Source organism: Pyrus communis, chromosome 1 (genome assembly GCF_041283825.1).
Source record: "Pyrus communis isolate YQ-2024b chromosome 1, ASM4128382v1, whole genome shotgun sequence".
Lineage (NCBI taxonomy): Eukaryota > Viridiplantae > Streptophyta > Magnoliopsida > Rosales > Rosaceae > Pyrus > Pyrus communis.
Window position 1 is genome coordinate 11,386,739 of NC_142565.1, and position 13,588 is coordinate 11,400,326.

The following is a 13,588-nucleotide window of genomic DNA, read 5'->3' on the forward strand; positions in this document are numbered from 1 at the left end:
GGTAGAAAAAGATGGAGAAAAAGATAAGATCATAATAAAATATTAATAATTTATATATTAAATAATATAATATTAGAATTTGTTATTATTCAGCTTCTTAGTCCAATACTGCACCAAACGCTTCACTAAGTTAGTCCAGTTTAGTCTAGTCTAAGCCAGTCCAGCTTAGTCCTTGAAGCTAATCCAGTCCGAGATAGTCCGGCGCAACAAACGCATCCAAGTTTTTCAAGTAAATATTGTAGGATTGTATCTAAATGGCATTCCTTGCAACGTTTGCAAAGATTATGACGTTCTAAGTCATTAGAGTTAGCTCATGTAATGAAAGTCGGTATATAAGAATAGGCTGGGTCAAAAGTTTGATTTTCTTCCACTGTAACAAAAAAGAATGTGTATTCCACATAAACATTTGCTAAAAAATGTCGGTCAAATATTTCAGATCTTCATGCAGTAACTCTTTTCTTTTAAATTGTTTGATCCGATAAATTTGGATATGGACTTCCCTGCATGCTGCCAGACAACATATACATTGTCCATTATCAATGAGAATATATTGCATATATTTCACATAACCATAAATGAAGTAGAGAACTTGTGGAAATAGTTGATGGATCACCAATTTCACTTCAACACACTGGCAACAGATAAGAAAACACAAACATTAAAACCGAAGAACGTGGCTTAAAGAATTGAAGATTACATTACGCGCATATATGAAGACACGCTCTAAAAATTGAAATTTCATGATACATTGCGTCTTATGAAAATTTGAAAAATCAATTAAGTTCTGCTAAAAAAGGTAGCATAAGAGGTTGATATTAGTGAAAACCAAGAAAAATGTTGAATGTGATATAACTTAATTATATGAACATTCAAGCAAAATGCGATTATCAATAACAGAATGACAAAGGATTAAACCTATTTAGGAGCAAGTCTTCTCAATTTGGGGAGCTCCTCAAGCAAACGAGCCTTTGTTCGTCGAATCTCAGCATTCATAGCAACAACAGTAGCCATGTTCCCCTCCCTCGATACCATCTCCAATTTCTACAGATACCAACCAATTGAAACACACAATTCATAATTCATCCGGACATAAGCTCAATTTAGGTGAATACCGATAAAAATGAGAGAATAAAAAAGGATTAAAGCTTTAATTTTCGATTTCTCTGTTTCACTGAACTAATCACACACAATGTTAACATCTTTTTTTTTTTTTTTTTTTTTTTTTTTTTTTTTTTTTGCTTCAACAAGTCAACTAACACTAGGAAAAACATAAAAGAAAAATAAAAATTCTACCTTTCCTTTCCTTTCGACATTACTTCGATTTTCTTAGGAAACAAGCGGACCAAAAGGCTAACAAAAACTAAAATGCAAAAAATTTTCTTCTTTGAAGAAAATAGGAAAGTGATTTACACGCAACTTTTTCTCTTTATACACATATCTTTATTTTTTATCTTATTAAAAATAAAGCAAAATAGAATCAACGGATAGAAACAATGATGCATATTAAACAAAAAGTGTGTGCATAAATTATAACTCATAAATTATTATCGTCATATTAAACATGGAATTGAGAATTCTATATAAAATTTCACTTATTTTCTCTTCCTTTACTTCAACAAATTTATATCAACCAACTAAGACACAAATGCGCAACTTGTTAACGAGAAAAAAAAATAGTAGAGAGAGAGAGATGGAGAGCAGCTTCGAGGTCGGCCTCAGCGACACCGTATAGGCGACCAAATCCATCGTCCCAAAAAATATTATTGAGCTCCTTTTGCTGATCAACGTCGTACTTGTCGTATTTCTTGCATATTGAATCAACACTCATTATCAAATCGATCACACTCATCTCTCTCTCCCTCTCTAAGTTTTCAACTGATCAGAGACTTTGTTGTTATGGTGGGTTTTCTGGGTTCGGTCGGAGGAGGAGGAGGAGGGCAACAAGAAAGAGACCAACTAGTTACGTTGACCGTTTCGATTCTCTCAGAAATGAAAGAAACGTAAAATAAAGAGAGAGAGAGAGAGAGAGAGAGAGAGATGAATGGATGGAGGGTTAATTAAGGTTTGTGTTAATAAGTATTTTAATTCCTTAATTATTTGTACAGCGGAGCTTATAACGTAATAGCAGTAGGGCTCACAAAGCACGGTGTTGTTTAAGTTTGTTTGGAATTTCTTTTGTCGGATTCTGACAGGTGTACTGTTAAGATGTACTGTGTACAGTACTCCAACACTGATTGCATTCTTTTATTGTTATTCATTAAAAACGGTTATTAACATTTAAAAAAAAATTATAACTCATAAGTGTATTTTTTTTAATTATAAAAAATTTAGATGCAAAATAATATTGTTTAAGTGCCAATAATAATATCATGTTCATTTTACTTACGCAATATTGAAATTGAAGAAAATAATATGAACGGATGAATGTTTTTATCAATTAAATTATAATTTTTTATGTCATTATATTATTATAAGAGAAAAACTATATGTATAATATGCTTACGCTGCTAATTCAAACAAATTATACACTTCATTTTAATAAATGTTAAATAAGTTTTCATAATCATTTTGAACCCAAAAAGAATATATAATCGTAACTTACTATCCATTATTGCATTTTTTTAGAAAAAAATATTAATAAATGTTAAAAATACACATAAAGAGTGATTCTTTCTATGGCCAAAGTTAAGCAAATAAATAAAAAAATCTGAAAAAACAGACGAAGTCATGGATGACTGGCACATGTAAAAGGCATCAGACTCACAAAAAGTTCTCCAATTTAACCATTTAAAAATCCTATCCGAAAAAAAAAAAAAACCATTTAAAAATCCACTGGTGGTGACTAATCAAAATCATTTAAATAACTTAATAAACAAATAAACCCACTTCTCTTTGTCGTTTTTCTGTTCCATGAATCAGAATGCCATGGCTTCGAATTCGATTCTTTGTTGCTCTTCCCATTTAAATCCCAGTCTATTCGTCGTCGTTTTCTGGTTATTCGTCCACTGCTATTCGTATGGCGAACTGGGTCCGTACAGCAGCTTCACTGTCTCCAGCTTCAGCTACCCACCAACCACAATTGGACCCTCTGGATTTCGATATATTAGAGGTGAATGATTAGCTTTTTGATAACCCTTTGAAGCATTCGATTGATTGGTTCGGTCTTTGTATTGTATGGAGAGGATTATGGGGGTGTAATATTTGATGGGATCGTAATCAAAATGTTGAATTTTTCTTCTATTGTTTTTCGTTGGAATTCTGTAAAGTACATCGACATAGGTTTTCTTGTTGAATTATGCTATAATTCTAAGTTTTGACCATTTTGATTTGGTTTGGTCTGAAAGTTGCTAACTTTATCTGTGATCATGTTTGAAAGTTCTTGACATGGGATTGGTTGATCCACAAGCAAGCAAATTTTCAGTATTTTGTATTTTATTTCGGTTATCGTGTGTAATGAGTAATTTTTTTAAGATTGTAATTTGGATTTATATTCAGAATTGTATATCTAATGGTTAGTTATGCAATTCCTAACTGATTTTGGTGTTTTGCCTTGTTCTAGTTGAAATGCCACCATGGTTCTCGTCGATAGCAATGAATTCGAACGTGGAACTTGTAAGTATGCGCACCAAGGTTCAAATTTTCCGCTTTTTCTTTTGTCAACAATGCTTTAGTAATTTGAGGTGGAAACTGGAAAGGTATACCGTGTACTTGCCCGAGTGCTGATTCCCAAATGAAAGTGGTTCTCTGGATTCGTGATTGCATTCCTTTCCATAAGAAACAAACCTGTAAATCAAAACTATAGTTGAATACATTAGCATCCTTGCTAATGATTCAAATTATTTTCAGGCTGCTGGAGACATAGAAAAGGTTCCTAAAGTTGAGTTACCATTGATTTGCTTCCGAGCTGGTAGCCTCCCACTGCCGGATGTTAACACTTCTCTAGTGGATTCAGGTATATGTCACTGAGCTTTAGATGAACTGACTAAATTGAAGTGTCGGTAAAACAATATTACTCCGTAGTCTCTAGCTACATGTGTACTTTGTGTTTCTGTTCTATCTGATGCTTTGTGCCCTGTATTTTTACATTTCTGATCATCATGCATGTCAAAAGTATTCCACAAGAGTTTAACTTGACAGATACCTTAGGAGAGTCAGGACTGCCGGGTCTGCCTCTATTAGTTTCCTTCTCTTCGGATAAGCGTTAAGTATCCCCAACAAATCTGCTTGCTGAGCCATTTTGTCAAAAGTGCTTTTCAACTATTACTTAACATGAATTTATCAGTGTGTGTGGTTAATCAAGGATAAGTACAACTGGTATACACAAGCAATTTGTTTCACGATTTTTTTTCACATAAACACATCTAGATTTTCAGTTTCCCTTATTTTATATTACTTTGAATTCTATTTGAACAATGATTGAACATAGCATTGAATGAATTTACTGATATAGGAGTTCTCTCTCCCCTCTACAATGGTTCCTATAAGGGAATACAAGCTCTTCAGAGTTCACAGCAGTGCTATCCTATGCAAAAGAATTTTACACTCAAGTTGACAAATGAGCAGGTCTATCATCAAACCTTTTACTTATTTTTGTACACTTTTGGAGAGGGAAAGTTTGCTCGAAAATTTAACTAGTTTGTTTGCGAATATTTTCTTGTTTTTCTGAACAAAATTTTATTTTCTATATACCAAAGAAAAGTTTATATACTGTGTCTTACGGAATTGTATTTCAGATTTCTCCAGGAGTTTGGTATTTCGGTCTTTTCAATGGAATTGGACCTACAAGGACACAATCAAAGATGGTATCTATTATCCTTTAGATTTTATAGTTCTTGTGTTGATTTGCTCTGCTGTTAGTCATGCACCTGAAACCATTAGTTCGCTGTTTACCGTATGCGATAAAGTTTGTTGTTCATACCTCACTTCAAAACATACATACATACATATAGATATATATATATATATATGCATATACATACATACATACATATATATATATATATATTTCTTTTCCGTCGAAGGGTCTTAATGCACTAATAATGGATAACATGGCAGATTAATCGCGCCCCATCATACTCATTCAGTGCCAATATCACTGTGGAAGGATGTACGACCCTAACCATGTGGGGCCCATACTGCAATCAGACAATTAACACACTTTCATGTGCTCAATCTAACAGTTACAGTGCTGCAGACAATACTTCAGAAGCTGGTTTGTATAACCAAACAATTGAATATGTAATTTCATGTAAAAACAATTTTGGCACTTGTCATGGAGATGGTGAGCCCAAATTCTACTCTTTGGATGTAGTGGGAGTATCACACGAGTTGAAAATTTTGGCGAAGGATGTTTGGTTAAATGTAACATCTTCAGATAACACCAAGAATGTTAGTGATATTAATTTAATATTTTATGCACGGCATGGTGCAATACCTTCAGAAACTGTGCATGACTATTCCAGTAATATAAACAAATCCTCATTGGTCATTCAATTTCCAAAGGTCGGTCGATGGTATATTACTGTTTTACCTCTCAACATTTCAAAAGAGATTGAAGGGAGTCTGGATACTGACACAAAAGTTTGTTATTCCTTGGAATCAAAACTGCTTGAATGTCCGGAGGGCAAGGCCGGAGCAAATTGTACATGGGAAATGTACACCCTTCAGGTGGGCTTGCTGATAAATGTGTTTCTGCTTATGAAAGTTCTTGAAAGTATTAATTTCTTCAAAGTAGTAGATTATTTGTTTAATTTCCACATTGATATTGTTAATACTTGTATGCATTAGTGGTGAAGATTAAAACGTTAAGTATATATTTCGAAGTTAGTTTGCACTGACGGGTATAAGAAGGGCGTGCTAGCAGAATATTTTAAGAATTGACTTGTAGTGGCCTAAAAATGCAGAAACAATAGCGATTAAAGAAAAATTATGAGATCAAGGTGGATGTACTTATTAGATGGATGTTCTTATTTTCTGTAGTATTTAATTTTATTCTTGATGCTTCAAGAAACTTATTGGCAGGAATGATTTTGTTGACAAGCTGAGAATGGTTGTCTGCAGACATCGCTGAGGAAAGGTTCAAGCTACTTTGAATACTACTATTTACTCATCAGTGAAAAAGTGCCTCCTGAGTCAGCCAATTTTCCTCTTGATCATCTTTTAACCAACTCCTCGCATGGTGGACAACCAGAAGAAACATGGACTTACTTTATGTTGGACATTCCGCGTGGAGCAGCTGGAGGACATATGCACATTCAATTAAACTCCGATGACAAGGTTAACTATGAAGTATATGCTAGATATGGTGGATTACCATCTCTTGCTAGCTGGGACTATTTTTATTCGAACAGGACAAGCAATAGCCATGGCTCCATGTTTTTTAACTTGTATAATTCAAGTGAAGACAAGGTTGATTTTTACATTTTGTACATTAGAGAAGGAACTTGGGGTTTTGGTCTAAAGCATCTCAACACCACCAGTGATGCTTCGAAAGTTCCGACTATCATGTCTGTTTCCCTTGAAAGATGCCCGAGAAGGTGCTCTTCACATGGAAAATGTGAAACTGCATTGGATGCTAGTGGATTGGCATCATACAGGTTTATGTTTATCCTTCCCCTTGTGATTTTTTATCTACTGTGTTCTTAAGTTTCCTTTTTTGGAACACCTATGTTTTAATTTCTTGATCAGGAAGATAGCTGACACCTTATTGCGATCAGTATAGGTTTCTAATTTTAATTTTTTTTATCAGCTTCTGCTCATGTGATCCAGACCATGGAGGCTTTGACTGTAGCATTGAACTTGTAACACCTCATGGTATGTGTTATTTCAGCGGTGAACTTATACAAAATTGTTCTCTATGCAGTTGGTCTTTTTTACTTCTGCTCATAGTTCAAAATTTGCTAATTTAGTCTGTTTTTTATTGAATAAGGTTCATTTGTCATGGAGCTGGTATATGAATTTTCTTCTAGGAAGCAAATTGAAACAGAAAGTGTTATGGCAAAATCTGCAAAAATTGAGTCTGCTAGTTTGGAGAAATAAAATGTAGATGATCAAATTGCCAAAACTTATATCATTAATGAAAAAGATGTTTCCGGAAACAATATAAACTTGTCTAAGTACATACTGTATCTACTTAGTTTGGATGTCATAGGCTCTGAATCTGATATGGTTAGTTTTAAGTGGTTTTCTACAAAGTTATTGTTTACGTTGCAAACTATCCAAGATTGATTATTATGTTCTACAGTTGTTCTCTTATTTATTTCCTTGCCTGAAAATTGGCATAGGGCACGTATGGCAATCCATTTTTCTTATTGCGTCAAATGCTGCAGCAGTACTTCCTGCATTTTGGGCCCTTCGACAGAAGGTGATTCTCTTATAACTTTAACTTTGATTCACAATAACTAGACTTCTTCAAACATAATGTAATAATATATTACTAGTTGAAGTTTGCGACAGTACTCTCCGTAAGATTATCCTAAGTGGACACTAAACTAATGCCATATTGGTTTGACTCAATTCTGAAATTTAGACTATTTTCTTTATCCAAACGGAAACCTTTTTTTGGCTTTTAACAAGTTAATCATAAACTCCGCCTGTGTAAGTTTATCTTACATTACCGGTCCCAAGCCCGGATAAAGGAGGAGGGGGAGTGTGTCAGGTAGTCAACAGCCGGCACTCCTATCTTACGTCGAATCCTTGGGTTGCGATCATACCAGCTCACATGCACCTGATCTCATCCGAACTCCGAAGTTAAACGAGTTTGGGCAAGAGTAGTACTAGGATGGGTGACCGCCTGGGAAGTCCTCATGTTGCATCCCCCCACAGCCAACCCCACCTGGTGGGAAAAGGCTTTGTTGTGTTGTAACAAGTTGATCATAATATCTATTTACAGGCATTGGCAGAGTGGGTGATATTTACATCTAGTGGAATTGCAAGCGGAATATATCATGCATGTGATGTGGGAACTTGGTGTCCTCTGGGCTTTGGTGTCTTACAGGTACACTTCTTTGTCTCTTTTCCTTAAAGAAATAACTAATGGTCGAACCTTTTGTTGCAATAAAGAATGAGAACGCGATATGCAAGTAGTGGCAAAAGCCTAGACGCATTTGAAGTTGACAAATCCGTGGTATCGCGTAATTAAGCAGTTATATACATTGCATTAAATCTTTATGATGAATTAGTTATCTCGAATTTTCAGTTCATGGACGTCTGGCTTTCTTTCATGGCCGTAGGGAGCACATTTGTGTACCTAGGCACAGTTGAGGACGATCTTAAGAGAGCATTACACACAGCCGTTGCACTTCTTACTGCACTCATGGTTTATACTAAGGCCAGAAGGTATCTTGAGTTGATGGACACAGTTTCAGTGCATTTTAAATCTGGACTCGGTTTTTAGTACTTGCGTCATGCATTTAACCATGTTGAAATTTGCAGGCCGGGGAATATTATTCTTGTTATAGTAATTGGAACCATTGCTCTTCTTATTGGGTGGCTGATACAATTGTCAACCAAGTTTAGGTCATTTTCATTTTCAACCAGATTCTCCTTAAATATGCTTGAGAGGTGGGAATCCTTGGAACGGTACGATGTTATTTTAAGTTAGCAAACCCTATTTGAATATAATAGCCCTAGTAGATAAGTTGAGGGTAACCCGTTAACTTTTGCGGTAACATATATATGTTGGAGTTTATATATATATGCTTATCCATTCCATTTCCTTTTCTAAAATTCCAACGGATTACGCAGGCTCCAAGCTGTTAACGAATGGCTGAAGAATCTCATTAAGACAACTTTTAGAAGATTTCGCTGGGGTTTTATACTTGCAGGTTTAGTTACATTAGCCATTGCAGCAAGTAGCTGGGTACTGGAAACCAATGAAAGCTACTGGATTTGGCACAGGTATAGTTATATCATGAAAATATTCCTCTCTCTCTCTCTCTCTCTCTCTCTCTCATGATTGGTGCATAAAATGATCTGCAGCATTTGGCACATGACAATATATACATCTTCCTTCTTCTTCCTATGCTCAAAAGAAAGTCCTACAAGTACGGTAGATACTGAGAGTCAGATACCACCGAATGGAGCCTATGAATTGACTCGACAAGATTCATTTTCAAGAGGTGAATAACGAGAAGAGTAGTACGGGAAATTTTGCAGTGTTGAGGTTATAGAAAAAAGAGATGATTTTTTTTTTTTTTTTTTTTTACTGCCAAGAGAGAATGTTTTGGGAGATGGGAGGTTTGTGAATATCTTACTGCATAGATAGGAAGTATTATGAGTTGGAGAAAGGTGAGAAAGTTATTGAAGGGCCTCGGTGGAAACTAAAGTAGAGACTGAGTGATTTCTAACCAAGTAGCGACTGAGTGACGCTGAATCAACTGGTCATGTACTCTTTGTAATTGTAATCATAATACGCTCGTATATCTAATAAAGGAATACACTCATGTCGAATGCAGTAACTCCAAGAACAATGAACATACAAGTAAAATTTCAACAGACCAAAATACAATATTGTTCCCCTCCTCCAGATCCATTCTTCAAGAAATTACTTGGCTTTCCTACTCAAATTGCACATGCACATTTACTGTGTAGTTCTTTTTTACAAAACGCAACGCTCTTCGTGTTCTATCTCCGATAAGACCATATTATCTTTACATTCCATGGGAGCCCGAAGATCGCTATTTTGCCACTCTTCTCATGCTCAAGTACTTATTTGTGAAGGGCTAGAAAATGAACAGAAGTCTGGAGCTAATACCTCTTTGTAATCCTTACGGATGCTCCAGAGGATCTCCGCGCACCTCCTCATGCTAGGCCGGTTCTGTCTGCGTGGAGCCAAGCATTGTAATGCTAGTTCAAGAATCTTTTCGATGATGGCTAGATCACTTGCTGCTCTCTGTTCTAACCTCGGGTCCAAAATCGAAAGAGTATCTCTATTGGTAAACTTCTTCATAGCCTGCAAAACCAACCTGAGTCATGCACTAAATTCCCATGTAAACTAGCTCAAGAGAGGAGAAGTTCATACCCATTTTGCAGTTACTCGTTCCTTGGTTTCCCGTTTAGGTTCAATTGGACGCCTGCCTGTAACTAGCTCAACCAGTAGCACACCAAATGAGTAGACATCACTCTTCTCCGTGAGTTGATAGGTTCTCAGGTACTCGGGGTCCAAGTAGCCAGCGGTTCCTTTAACTCGAGTAGAAACATGGGTGGCACCTGAGTCGCTATCAGCAGCAAGCCTAGCAAAACCAAAATCAGCTACCTTGGCCCTCAAGTTTTCCGTTAAGAGAATGTTGGACGACTTTATGTCTCTATGAATAATCTGATGATCTGCCAAGGAAGCCGAAACATGGTCTAGTTAGTTCCGTCACAAAAATTCTACAACTCTCAGAGAACTAAAACTGGAGAATTACCCGTGTACGTATGCAGATAGGTGACGGCATGAGCCACATCAATTGCAATGTCTAGCCGTGCTGCAAGTTCAAGAATCTCACCGTGCAAACCTGCATTACGCGTTGTATCACATTTCAGGCACTCAAGGTGATGCATTGAGGAGCCAAGGTGCACAGATACACGCTCATTCGAGCTCACAGGCACACACAGCACACAGAAAGGAAGAGAGGAAAATAGAGAGAGAGAGTAACACAAATAGAACTTACAATCCAAATGTTGCCTGAGGTTTCCATTAGGAACATACTCGACAACAACAATCTTTTCATCTTGATGCTCCAAGTACCCGTAGAACTTGACCAAACTCAAATGCTCCACCTGCGCCAGCATTTGAATCTCGCTTTGGAATTCCACTCCCAAATGCTTGTCATATACACTCTGCAAACAAAAATAACCATGTCCTCAGTTAATACTATATCGCACCCCGGTTTTAGCCCTATAACACACTTGTACCGGACCTTTTTAGCGCGTTTGATTGCAACAAAGGTCCCGTCTTCGAGTCTTCCCTTATAAACCGTCCCAAAACCACCTTGTCCAATCTTGCAAGAGGGAGAGAAGCTCTTTGTGGCCTTGTTTATCTCTTCCATGGTGAACTTTACACTCCTGGGCTCACTCGCATGCCTTGAGTTATTTGGATTGGAGTAGATGCCTCGACTAGAACCGCGTCTTCTCTCGCTCCCATCTCTCGAAGCATTTGAAAATACTACAAAATCAACTTAGTTGTTCAGTCTACCTCATTAAACAGACAAACTAATTTGTTTTAATCATTTTTCTCTTCTTAAAAATATGAATAAAAAATAACAGAGAAGAAAACAAATGGCAGCCTAATACTATCTTCATTTTTTAATCAAGCAGACCAGTAGTTCTTAATTGTGTGCTAAACTTTATAAGCAATATAATTAAGTTCATTTCAAATTCAATCATCGTACTTTCTAATAATTAACACAAAAGTCGTCTACTGACTCTACTTCCTTACGATTCCATCCATTAGATACATTATACAAATATAATAACGATAAATAAAAAAAGTCGAAAAATTAATTCATAACCGAGGGTTGCTTCTGTAATGGCTGAAAGTGCTTTTCACAACAAAAGTTGCTTCTAACGACGTTCAGTTTAGTAGAAAACTTTAAGGTACTTGTGGATCGTAAAAACGCTTAGCTCTTCCGACGAGCACTTGGGTTTTCAATGAGAATTTCTAACATGTTTATAAGAAAACAAGTACAAGTAATTTCTAACACGTTTAAATGAATTTCTAAAATTTGATCTCTACGAAATAACTCTACATTTTTTACCAGACTCAGCTTAAATTCTTGAAAGGAAAAAGTTACGGAAATGGAATTACCGAAGGGAGCTCTGAACTCTTCAGAACCCTCGAAGCTTACGGAGCTCTTGGTCTCCGGCGGAGTGAAGCACGAGACGAAGGCTCCGGCGAAGGAGCGGGCCGCGACAGCGACCACGCTCTTGCCAGAGCTGGATTTCTGTCCGGTTGAGGCGTCGTTGTAGGGCGAGCTAGGAGAGTAGGGGATCCGGTCAGGGGTGCTCCGCGGGTCGGACGTAAGGCTACGGCGTCGGTACGATGGGGTTCGCCTCATTTCAGAGAAAGAAAGAGGGGACCGGAGAGATGGGACGTAGACGTAGAAATGGCGGGTAGTTGTAAGCGGGTAGTGAAGGACTTTGATTTTTCACAAGATGAGCGAGAGAGAGAGAGAGAGAGAGGAGAGAGAAGACTTTGACTTTTCAAAAGATGAGCGAGGCTAACGTGCGCCGTTGTAGTCAAGGACTCAAGCGTGTCAAAGAGTAGGACCAGGTGCAAAATGGTTGGGTTTCATTTTCGGTGTAAGATTTTCAATTAAAATCTTTTATCACTCTACTCTAAGAATGTAAAAACTATGAGAAAGATTCGTAGTTCAAGTAATTAAACATGTATTATCCTTGCTTGAGATTTTATCTTCGATTTCTTTCGTCTATTATCGTTTGATAAGTTAATTGAAAACGACATTAGACATAACATTTTAACTTTTTGAGTTTAATGTCATTTTTAACAAGTTATTGACATCTCTTAATCCATCTTTGATCATTCTGGTATATATGTAAGCGAAAAACGAAGATAATGAACAATGAGTGCTACGTCTTATAACAAATATTGTCTTGTTTTTAAATTGATGGAATGACCCATTGTGTATGATTTGCATCATATTGTTTATTTATCAAATTACGAACAATGAAAAAACTGTCACTAACTCCATACTGAAAATGTACAAGTGAAATTAACCTTGTGTTTTGAGTATTTTCTTATTAATATCCATTTCTTTATCACTAGATATTAATAAGATTTCGTTTGACTTTTTGGTTTCAGTATGAAGAAGTGAATGTGAAAACATTGGACCGACGGATCCTACCCTTTGTAACATGTCTATGAAACATGCCCTGCCGTGTTCTTTTGGTAGCTCAAACATGCATGTCTCTATTCTTTAGCGTGAGTGACGGGTATAATTTGTGCACACCTCCTTCCAAACAAAATTGCAACACCATAATTGATGTGACGGTAAAGAAAGTTGAGATTAAACCATAAAATTAATTAGTAATATAGGAAGTAACTCAACTATTTATAAGCATATTTAAGGTTCATGTTCTCATCGATGTGGAATTCATTCTTAACAATGTCCCCTCACGTGTGGCGAATTTTCAAGCATAACACATGGGCAACACAATTTGAGTGACGTGGAGCACGTGTAGCCGTTGGGTTTTGCACATAGGACAATCTGTTTTGATATCATGAAGAAAGTTAAGGTTCTACCATAAAACCAATTGGCAATATGAGGAGTAGCCCAACAACTTATAAACACATACGACATTTGTAGTCACATTTATAATACACAATATGTATAGCAAACAAAATCAAGTAATGTTGCAATTTTGATGCAAGATTACTTACACTTTGATTAGAAGTTAATCGACTATGGCAATCCAACAACTCCTGGAGTGCAGTCTCCAGTTTGTTAGAATATTGACATAATTTCAAGGAACCCCTCCCAATTATCAACATCTCTTATATTAGGAAGGATGTTTAATCAGAATTATAATTTATCTGTTCTGATAATATAGGTGATAGCAAAAATGAAGTAAATTAAGAAAAAGATTA

General features: G+C 36.4%; 2 protein-coding genes, 1 long non-coding RNA gene and 1 pseudogene across 10 annotated transcripts; 2 read left to right on the forward strand and 2 right to left on the reverse strand.

Annotated features, from left to right (window-relative positions):
- Window positions 1–316: 316 nt before the first annotated feature.
- Window positions 317–1,042, reverse strand: LOC137719800 (uncharacterized). The gene is made up of 2 exons (XR_015954259.1): window positions 916–1,042; window positions 317–507 (listed from the first exon to the last, which is right to left on the reverse strand). It is a non-coding gene; the product is annotated as an uncharacterized LOC137719800 (long non-coding RNA).
- Window positions 1,043–2,854: 1,812 nt separating this feature from the next.
- On the forward strand, window positions 2,855–9,458 carry LOC137721435 (uncharacterized). Of its 7 annotated transcripts, XM_088697343.1 has the most exons (16): window positions 2,862–3,109; window positions 3,560–3,612; window positions 3,847–3,952; window positions 4,451–4,563; window positions 4,734–4,802; window positions 5,056–5,212; window positions 5,312–5,388; window positions 5,503–5,667; window positions 6,061–6,596; window positions 6,749–6,813; window positions 7,284–7,363; window positions 7,892–7,996; window positions 8,198–8,337; window positions 8,434–8,580; window positions 8,746–8,898; window positions 8,980–9,458. In XM_088697343.1, exons 1-16 carry the CDS (start codon window positions 2,911–2,913, stop codon window positions 9,125–9,127), a joined length of 2,313 nt encoding a protein of 770 aa, XP_088553469.1. In that variant the 5' UTR covers window positions 2,862–2,910; the 3' UTR covers window positions 9,128–9,458. The 7 variants fall into 7 exon arrangements, with proteins under 7 accessions (XP_068316632.2, XP_088553469.1, XP_088553457.1 ...); XM_088697331.1 differs by having other exon boundaries at window positions 5,056–5,388; XM_088697327.1 differs by having other exon boundaries at window positions 5,312–5,667.
- LOC137721581 (5S ribosomal RNA) lies at window positions 7,699–7,817 on the forward strand (annotated as a pseudogene).
- LOC137721437 (calmodulin-binding receptor-like cytoplasmic kinase 2) lies at window positions 9,392–12,139 on the reverse strand. Of its 2 annotated transcripts, XM_068460532.2 has the most exons (6): window positions 11,789–12,135; window positions 10,902–11,146; window positions 10,653–10,821; window positions 10,407–10,496; window positions 10,022–10,323; window positions 9,392–9,952 (listed from the first exon to the last, which is right to left on the reverse strand). In XM_068460532.2, exons 1-6 carry the CDS (start codon window positions 12,036–12,038, stop codon window positions 9,701–9,703), a joined length of 1,308 nt encoding a protein of 435 aa, XP_068316633.2. In that variant the 5' UTR covers window positions 12,039–12,135; the 3' UTR covers window positions 9,392–9,700. The 2 variants fall into 2 exon arrangements, with proteins under 2 accessions (XP_068316633.2, XP_088553470.1); XM_088697344.1 differs by having other exon boundaries at window positions 10,407–10,821; window positions 11,789–12,139.
- Between the last annotated feature and the right edge of the window lie 1,449 nt (window positions 12,140–13,588).